Source organism: Doryrhamphus excisus, chromosome 8 (assembly GCF_030265055.1).
Source record: "Doryrhamphus excisus isolate RoL2022-K1 chromosome 8, RoL_Dexc_1.0, whole genome shotgun sequence".
Classification (NCBI taxonomy): Eukaryota; Metazoa; Chordata; class Actinopteri; order Syngnathiformes; family Syngnathidae; genus Doryrhamphus; species Doryrhamphus excisus.
In genome coordinates this window covers 12,335,004-12,345,000 of record NC_080473.1, presented here as the reverse complement: position 1 = coordinate 12,345,000, position 9,997 = coordinate 12,335,004, and the positions used below count along the sequence as shown (strand labels likewise).

Here is a 9,997-nt window from a genome sequence, read left to right as displayed (position 1 = left end):
GAATATTATTGACTGTCTGCAAATATCATTGACTGTCTTTCAAGTGTAAAAAGATGCTGTAGCAGCTCTCAGAACAACCAGGCCGTAGATGACCACAGGGCATCCCACCTTGCACCACTGTAAATTTGTATGACATTGACCCCAGGCTATAAGACAGCCTACACAATTAATATCAAAAAGATGTATTAAAAATGGTTGCAATTGCAAAGATAATAACTGAACTGTAAAAATAATGTTTGACACAGCTCCAGTAATAGTATAAATAATAATATAATGTTTCCAGACAGGGAGGAAAGCTTTGGCATCACAGGTAACGTGATGAGATTATGAAAAATGTAATGGAATTACAATCTGCATCAATTGGGGGTGCAAAAAAATCACTCACCCTTGTAATTTAAACTCAACTTACCTTTCCTTGTGGTTCCTTCTATCACGCTTAAATCTATTTTTGAAAAGAAGTAAATACCTTAACTCACCACTCATTCAAAACAACCCCAAAATAAAGTCCATAAAACAACACACAATATCTTACATAATTGCTGCTTTTTTTTATTTTGAATGTGCTTGTTTTGTTTGCACATATAATGACACAGCATCATGGGAGAGATTCTTTGTTTGTTGTGCAAGAGGGGATATTCTTAGAGGTGTTGATGTGCTGTTCCTTCTCTGTCGACCTGTTATCCTTTTATTCTTTCTGGGTGTCCTACACGTCCATCCATAAGAGTTGTACATGCAGAGATGTGAGATACACTTTATGCAGTAAAGTCAATCAAATAAGATATTTTACTGTATGTTTAAATTGCATTATTTTACCTATTACCTGTCATCACTAATCAAACAAGACTGGACTAGCGTGATCTGTCTTAATTATACAGTAGGTCCTATTTTTATTCCTGTCTCATAGATGATTGAAATATGTTTGACAAGCCTGCCAATGGCACAAGAAACTTCCTGAACCGTCAGCATCTTTTCTGTGTGCGTGTAAGCTGTAATTGAAGAGGCATGACTGAAGGGGTGTGTCTGAGATGAGGCTGACGTAAAATACAAGCAGGCACACCGATGTTTCCACTCTGCAAGTCTTATACCGGTTTCCATTGCACGCTAAGCATTATTTGGAACCTTAAGACACTAGGAGTTTTGTCACATTTGGGTTTGGATTGAATTTGTGGCAGCACGTGCAACCACGTTTCTGTCTCGTGGTTTTCTTGTTGACTTGTCTGTCTCAGCTGTTCTGTGTCTGCGCATCCTTTTTTTATGCACATAACAATTTCACATCCCTAGTGTGGGAGTATGTTATGACTAACAGTACTGCCAATTGCATAATTTCACCTGAGTTTTATATGTGGACTCTCTCCAGGTGAATTATTTCTTTGAGTGACAGACATGCACACGTATAACTCTGTGTTTACGTCACAACCCTCTGAATTCCAGTTCTGCTCACTGCGGTATGAATCAGGAGGGGGAAGTGAGGAATACTTTGGCATCAAGCTGTCCTGTCTGAACTTGCAGGGCGCAATGATTGTGTAATAAAATGTCATATTTTATGGGTTGCCTTCTCAGATTGGAAATGAGAGCATCGTTTGGCTGTGTGACATAACATGCAAATATTGTGCATATTGTCATTTCTATTCAACTATTATCTCAATGCATATTACATAACTAAATACCTGCATGAACTTGGTCCTGACCGTAGCATATATCCTCTATTCTCTTCTACAGGTCATATGTACATAGCAGAATACATTGAAGAAGATGAGGAACCACCTTTGCTGCTCAGCTCTTGTCCTTGTCACGGTAATTAATAATATTTATATTTCTGAATGTGTGCAAAAAACGTGGTCTATGAATTCAAGTGATTTGTGTTTTCCAGGTGTTTGGCTGTGGTTGGACTGCAGGTCAGTGTCGGTGGGGAGAAGGGTGTGTGTGTCTGCAATGTCCCGTTGGACATGAGCCTTCCAAAGTGAGCACAATTTTGCTACTTCCTATAGAAAAGAAAAACCTGCAGTGTAGTGATATTGATTTGGGAGCAACTGTTATTGTTACTGTTATGCTGGATAACTTGCACAACATTGAGGGAAGTGAGCACCATGCAAAGATAGTCATTGCATCAACAGTGTGATTTGTTTTGGTAGCTTTGTAGAAGAAAAATACATTACATTTTCATAATCCACTCACAATGTAATTTTTTAATCACTTGAATTTCTTGTTATTTTTCTTTCGTCAGCCTTGTGGGCAGATCCAGAGTCAGACAGAGGAAGTCCGGTGTCGTTCATGTCGCACAGGAACCTTCTCGGAATCATTAGACTCTGAACTGTGTCGTCCGCATACCCCGTGCAAACTCCACGGCCAAAAACTCGTAACCTCTGGCACCGCCAACTCTGATGCCGTGTGTGGAGACTGTCTGCCTGGGTAACAACCACAAATCCTTGTCTTTGTCTATTCCCGATGCTATTTACTCCAGTAAAATACCATGATTGCTCTTTCATTACATAGTCTTTCTCTCACTGTAAAATCTAATTATACCCTCCTTGTCCTATTTAAGGTTTCAATCCAAAACTGTTGTAGGAAATGCTTCAATCAAAAGCTTCTGTGTAAAAAGTGAGCATATTTTCAATCTCCCAATCAGTCATCTCTTCCACACAGATTTGGTTACACACATTTAATATTTCTTTTGTTTTCCTCCTCAGCGTCTTTGCACGTCAGAAGGGTGCGCACGGTGGGAAAAGGCACTTCCACTGGTGGCGGAGGGCCCGTCAATGACACAGTTGTTCGCAGCGCCGAAGAGAAGACGGCCGAGTACGCTGTGTTTGCTCTGGTGCCAATCTTTTGTGTGATGGGGCTGCTCGGGATCCTCATCTGTAACATCTTGAAGAAGAAAGGATTCCGCTGCAATGCTGAGAAGGAGGGGGGGGATGCAGAGGCTGCTACTCATCAGAAAGAAGGTGAGAAATGAATCGCAAGGACTGAAATAACAGTAAATGAAATAAAAATATAACTAGCCTTCAGTTTTACACTGCCTAGGCCAGAAGGTAGTATCAAAATGCATGTTAGGCATTTTTCCTCTCTGTCCCGCTGTTTTGAACTTTGACCTTATATAGGCTCACTCATTACAGGTCATGCATGCGGTTATTTTTCCAAGCACACAGGGTTATTCTTGTGATTTTTAACATTTGAAAAGTGGAAAGAAAACATTCCCATCAACTAGTGTTGGGCGATATGGACCTTAGCATATATCGCAATCTTTTTGTGATGTATCATATATGATATAAAATTTAAATGCAGCGGCGTCTTGTATAAAATACAAAATGAGATGATGGGGTGAAAGATCACGGGAGGGATAGCTGTGTGTAGTGTGACCCGACATAATGGCCGCTTATCCTCACAAGGGTCGTGGGTATGCCCGAGCCTATCCCAGCTGCCTTTGGTTGACAGGCGGGGTACAGACCAATTCCAAAGTATAAAAAAACAAACAAAATTGCGACACCCTTGACCCAAACAAAGCAAAAGTTACACCACACTTATCTAGTAGTATATAGTAGAATAGATACTCCTATCCTATGCTCTAATTAAGTACTCAAAATCCTGATTCATGAGCACTTTTCCCACCGTTCTTAACTTTTTGAAGACTTATATCTACAATCTAAACTCATAAGCATACGTTTGCGTAGGCACAACACACCCATATCCTGCAAACTCCACCCACACAATCTTTCAGTGTAGCAGTAAACAAACACTTCTTCCATTGTGACAGATGATCCCATTATATTGTGTGCTGTGTATTATGTCACTGCTGTTGGGGGTGTGTTTAAATCAGCTTCAATACAACAGCGTATGGGCAGCATGTAAGGCTGGGGAGCTGACGTGTGTAAGTAAACAGATTTGCTAAGCTGTGTTGGATTTTCTCTCTTTCACCTGGTGACACAAGGCTTGGAGAAAAGCTGTTAACAGCTGATCAGCCATATGCCTTTTTCTGCAAGGACGTCAGCATTAGGGCGCAGCTGCTTATAGGGATGTCTCATATGGAGGACCATCAACAAATGGCAAAGAAAGCTAATAATTGATGGGCACATAAAAATGTATATTTTTAACACACAGCTTGCCAAAACATTTTTCCTGTTATTTTGGATCAGCATTTGCAATAAATAACTGCTGTAATTATTAGATTAGATTCAGCCGCAGAACCCTTCCCTTCTATTGCCATTGTTCACTCTGGACAAAATCCAGTTTTAAGCACTTATTAATTTGTTCCACGGTGCACAAGTAATTAGCATGTAGGCCACACACTCGGGGAGAACTGGAAGATCTGGATTCGAATCGCCGTTGGGCATCTCTGTGTGGAGTTTGCATGCTCCTCCTGTGTGTGTGTGTGCATTTTGTCCGGGTACTCCGGTTTCCTCTTACATGGCCAAAAACATGCATCTTAGGTTAATTGGTGACTCGAAACTACCAGTTTGGAGGTAGGATTGACTGTCCAAGCTAGTGCTTCCGCATCCAAACAAACTTTTGCATCTCACAGCACACAACTGTGGTGAATAAAGAGCGAAATCTCAACACTTGACAAAAAAAAACATGATCACTGACGCATGAAGACATAAACAAGTAAGGTCTGTGTCTGTGGTAACTGTGGCATCTGTCTATGTTGTACGTTGTAGCTGTATTGTCACATATTTATAACTTGTTACCAACTTGCGGTTGTGTGTGTTTTCTCTTTGTTTTTTTTTTCATTTTGTTTTACAAAAATTCTGCCGTAAATGCTGAATCCACTCTTTGTTGAAAACTGAAAACAATTTTACTATTTTAGTACTGGTATATACGGTGCTGTTCATCTTCATTTTGACTAAGCATTGAACAGGTAACCATATATTGTGTTTCAAATTGCTTTAGCTTGAGAGCAGGGGTCTCAAACTCAATTTACTTGGGGGCCACTGGAGCTAGGGTCTGGGCAAGGCTGGGCCGCATCATTTAACAAAAAAAACAAAACACATTTATTAAAAACAGAAAAATATACAAACTTTTTCAGTGCTTTGGTTCCGATTTTCTACAATAAAAGCTCTGATAAAACATTCCACTGTTCTCAAATATCTTAATTTTTATTTTTCTGCACAAAATAAGATGAAAAATAAATAAACAAATCAAGAATAAAGAAAATCAATCAATCAGTAATAAATAAATAAAATAATAATAATAATAATAAAACGGCAAATAATAAAAACTTAAGAAACCACATATAGTTGGTGGGTAGACAAATTATTTTTTTCAGATTAAAATGAACAAAGCATTATTAGAGCCCTGTAGACATGACAAAACACAACTATAGTCACATTTATACTTTTTTTATTTACAACATATTGCGCAACTGCAGGGTCTTGAGACACATGCTAACTCGCAAACTAGAGAGCTAGCTACCTAAACGGTAGCCTTGAAGTTATTTCCTTTAAACTTAAATAGCCAAAAACTTACCACTTCCACACGCATAGGGAGGATAACTATTAACAGTTATTTAACCTTTAACATGAACATTAATCAAACGTAATCATTTTTTCTGGGTACATGATACCATACAGCATCCATATCAAACTTGCGCGGGCCGCACTAACATTGAACTTTTATATCAAGGCCGCGTGTTTGAGACCCCTGCTTTAGAGTGTGTTGCGAAATGACCTAAAAGGTTTCGGAGTTCTTTCTCTTGGAATCGCATTGTTGTGAAACTTGAGCTGTCTTTGCATCAAAAGGGAAACTCCCTGGTCTTGCCAAATCTCTTCTCTCCGTGCTTCTGCACTTTATGCAGCAACACCCCAAACTCTTCTCATGGGAACACGACACTCCTTCCGCTTCTCCTTTCCCAGCCGGATCAATAATTCAATGAGGGACTGGGCTCATGGTCTATGACTCCTGCTTTCACTCCTTTTCTTACCAGTGTTCTAACTTCTCTCTGTGCTTTTTATGTTTGCTCGTGTAGCTCTGAGAGAGGAAATTGTGTCTGTTCTCATTAGCCAGGGTGACATGAAGTGGATTTACAAAGGACGTACAGCACATAGACTTTTTTTTTTATTAATTACAGTGCAATTCAGATGCAGAACAGCAAAACTAAATCTTTCTTCAGTCTACATGTAACTTGAAGTGTATTGTCTACCTTTAGTGGTCCTATATGTAAAGTACAGCACATATATCTCATCTGCTCCAGTCATGGGGAACACCCATGGGGGGTGATTTATATAGCCAGGCCTAGCTCTGCTCAGGAGAGCCAAGAGGAGAGCTTAAATCCCACTTGGCAAGCTCCTGGTGTTTGACTGTACATTGAAAACGGAAAACTCATTAGAACGACAGGTGACTTTGCATCTGCACACACGGATCCGAATGGCACACTGAGCTCAATACTGTTAAATGGATGCTGTAATCCTCCCATAGCAACTATCCCTCTGGATACTGCTATTGTTATGGCCTATCAACATAACACCACTTAGGCAAGACAGGCACAAGTACCTAGCTCGAAAAGTGTGGCCTTTACACAACAGAAGTACACACTCCTAAAAGACAGACGAGTACACACTTGCACACAAAGGAGGCCTTGCAGTCATACTGTGCACTAAGATACAGTTACATTGGTGCCCTGGTACACTACACAATACACGAAGCCTTTACATGCGAGCGCCCTTTATATTTAGTACAAAGTGAACCTTCAGTTAAAACTCAGAAGACAGTCACAATGTTTATTTACATCCCCATATTCACTAATATTGCCCTCTTTCATACATGTCTGACATTGGTGTTATGGGATGGTCATGGGGTTGCCATGGAGAAAGCCTTATCAGTCCCATTGTGTGCTGAGGCATGGTATCCCAGCAATGACATGCACTGTGTGAACTCAGCCAAACGCTACAAAGTGTCGCTGCTCTTAACTTTTTGTATGGGAGTTATGAATAAAGTTTTCATAGTTAACAAAACACATCTGTAGGTTGGCGGGGGATTGGGTATACTTTGTGAACAAATGATGCACAGACTTGGAAACTCGTATCAGGGGGGAAATTTTAAAAAGCAGTGTTGAAAAATAATCCTGTGTGTGTTATTAAAACTTGTCTCATTTGTTTTAGGTAACAGTTATCCCTACATATCTGATGACTTGAATGATGACACAATTAGTGTTCTTGTCCGCCTGATCACTGAGAAAAAAGGTGGGTGCGTCTCAACACTGCCTTTAATGTATTACATTTGAACGGAAAATTTCCAACATACAATAATTTGGTTTGTTTGGGATTATTGGCAATAATTTTAAAGCTAATGTGACGACTCAAACTGGTACAAATGCCATTATTCCTTATCTCTTTCAGAAAATGCTGCTGCTTTAGAAGAACTGCTGCAGGAGTACGAGAGCAAACAGATGGCGCTGAGCAACGGCTCATTAATTAAGTAAGTCCACAAAAAGCAGTGCCTCGGTTAGAGTCTGCCCTGGATAGTGTGGTTTTGGTTAACAGCGTGTCCTTTAGAGTGTTCGTTCATTCATTCATTTTCTACCGCTTATCCTCACGAGGGTCACGGGGTGTGCTGGAGCCTATCCCAGCTGTCTTTGGGCCCTTTTTTTAAAACATCAAAATGACGATTTTTTTTGACAGTGTGTGGGAAATGGTAATATTGCACTGGCAAGGCGCCTTCTCTTTAATTATAACACTGCATTTGCATGTTTCTAGGCAACACGAGTACGACTTGACATATTAAGCATGATCAGCAAGACCTGAGCTGACTTTAATATTGGAACCTGATTGACATTTCAGTCATACACATATAGAGTAGTATCATAGGCAATTGGTGGATGACCGCTAAGACACATTTTGGTTGTCTCGGAACATTCACATCTAGTTTGTTAATATTTTTACACCACAGCTCATCCTCTCTTGTCTTTCCTTCCAGGCTTCCCATGCCGTCTCCCTTGTCCTCGTTCTGCACCCTCCCCAGACTGTGCCCCCACCAGTCGCACCTTCACACCATCTCCGGTCTCTCCGGCTTGGGACTCAAGCACGGTTACCGTTGTTCTCGCTGTGCCCAAAGGAAATGGCCCCCTGTGCTGATGCCCCATCTGGAACACTTGAAAGATCCACCACAGTCTGTCGTTCTCCCTTCCCTTGAAACATCCTCAGACCAGAGGAGGCCACCCGTCATGTCTGGAACGTACGTCACCCCTCACTGTGCACAAGCTGCTGTGCCAAACACTGAACCAAAGACTGTGGACTTCAATGAGGCGAAGGAAACGAGGGAAGGAGAGCTGAAAGTTCTATCTGTCGGAAGGTGAGACAAGTTTTGAACTTCCTTCACAATACAGACTTAACTGCAATACTATACTTATGTATAATTATGTAATACGTGACAGATTTCAAGTTGCTCACATCCCTGAATACAAGCCAGTCGTCGAGGAAACAAAGGCACCATCCCAGGAGCAACGCAAATCCCTTTTTGGCGGGATTCCCTTCTCTTCGTCTTCCTTAGCCAGCCTCATCAGGTACAACTTCAGTCTGCCCCCCACTGTGCTTTCAACTTGAAGAGACATGTTTCCAAATGTGCACGCACCATACATATGTTAGATGAAGTTGTACGTACTGTATTCCAGGTGACGGTAGATGGTGTATGATAAGTGGGAGTAAGACTACTACTGACAACATTTTACCACTGGGGCCAAGTCCTGCTCCAGAGAACAGCAAAGAGCTTATCCAAAAGGAAAACTCTGTATGTGCGCTTAAGATAAAAACCAGAGGTTTGTACGACATCATCGGATCCGAAGCTGTTATTACTCAGCACTTTAGGGGGCAGATGTGTGGAAGAATAAGCCCGGCTGTTTGAACTCCCATAACAAAAGACACATGCTTAAGTAAACACTCGGTTACGCAATAGGTACCAAGTCATTCTTCCCAGTGTAAAGGGAGGGCAAACTGGACTCCTGCTGTATGTGTGCATTCAGGTGCGGTAAACATGAAACCAGGTAGTGTTCAGCACGATAAATGAACATAAATGAGGTTTTCATCATCATGATCATTTTTCAGGGTCAAACTACACTGTAATAGCAGGTGGGGATTGAAAGAAAAATGTTCTATTCAGTTTCATTATTATAGCTCGAGTTGCTTCCTTGTTACCTGAGCTTTTAGATATTGGATATGTTGGATATAACATAGTCCCAACTGATGTATTGACAATACGCTCATGAATGAACTGCATCGGACGCCATCCCAGTGGCTTTTATTAGGGGTTAAGACACAAATAGACACATCACATGTCAAATCTCATATTAAAAAAACACAACACATATATACTGTTTATGTATATAATATACAGATCACTACAGATAAAATAATTGCATTAATATTGAACATTTCAGAAACATGTTTCTTAACCTGCACCAAATTATTTTTCTCTTTTCATTCATAACACAATATACTTGAATATACTTTTGTGTGACTTGGAATATTGACAACTAAAATGAATGGTGAGCTGCAGTCCTTACTTCAAATTCAAATAAACATACTTTATAGTTCATATTTTTTTCCAGTGGTTGAAGAATATAGGCTTAGTGGTTTGATTTCAGTGTACTATTAACCTCTTTTTTTTTTTTCACATGACAATATATTTGAAGGATATGATATTTATTGCTGATATTAACTTAATGTGCTGCTCAATGTATTTTTATCAGGCATTCTTAACAGGTTTTCAATCTGAAGTGTTGCTGGATTTAAAAACAAAATTCATCTCAATGTAATTGTACAGTATGTATAATTTTTACCGCTGAAATAAAAAAAAATGAAATATTTTGAATGCTTCTTAATTTGAATTACAAAGTACTTGACATCTTGACACTAACAATATTGCAGTAGAGCAGAATCGCCATCTGGTGGTAAAATATCACAAGTGAAGTAGATTCAATTACCAGAAACCAGGAATTTGTTACTGATTAGTTTATCGGAGCTCATCTGCTCTGTTTATGCGGTCATAATCAATATATATGGACATATTGATA

At 40.0% G+C, this 9,997-nt stretch overlaps 1 protein-coding gene across 2 annotated transcripts in view; it reads left to right on the top strand.

Annotated features, from left to right (window-relative positions):
• Window positions 1-9,775, top strand: part of relt (RELT TNF receptor) — a 12,569-nt gene extending 2,794 nt beyond the window's left edge. Inside the window, exons 2-11 of one of the 2 annotated variants that reach the window (XM_058079034.1) lie at window positions 1,720-1,794; window positions 1,871-1,960; window positions 2,225-2,409; window positions 2,543-2,598; window positions 2,688-2,942; window positions 7,092-7,172; window positions 7,329-7,407; window positions 7,906-8,280; window positions 8,363-8,491; window positions 8,600-9,775. In XM_058079034.1, coding sequence (XP_057935017.1) covers window positions 1,753-1,794; window positions 1,871-1,960; window positions 2,225-2,409; window positions 2,543-2,598; window positions 2,688-2,942; window positions 7,092-7,172; window positions 7,329-7,407; window positions 7,906-8,280; window positions 8,363-8,491; window positions 8,600-8,603 — 1,296 coding nt within the window. In that variant the 5' untranslated portion in view covers window positions 1,720-1,752 and the 3' untranslated portion in view covers window positions 8,604-9,775. Of the gene's footprint in view, window positions 1-1,719; window positions 1,795-1,870; window positions 1,961-2,224; window positions 2,410-2,542; window positions 2,599-2,687; window positions 2,943-7,091; window positions 7,173-7,328; window positions 7,408-7,905; window positions 8,281-8,362 lie in introns of both variants that reach the window. The other variant, XM_058079033.1, reaches the window with a different exon arrangement.
• The last annotated feature ends 222 nt before the right edge of the window (window positions 9,776-9,997 follow it).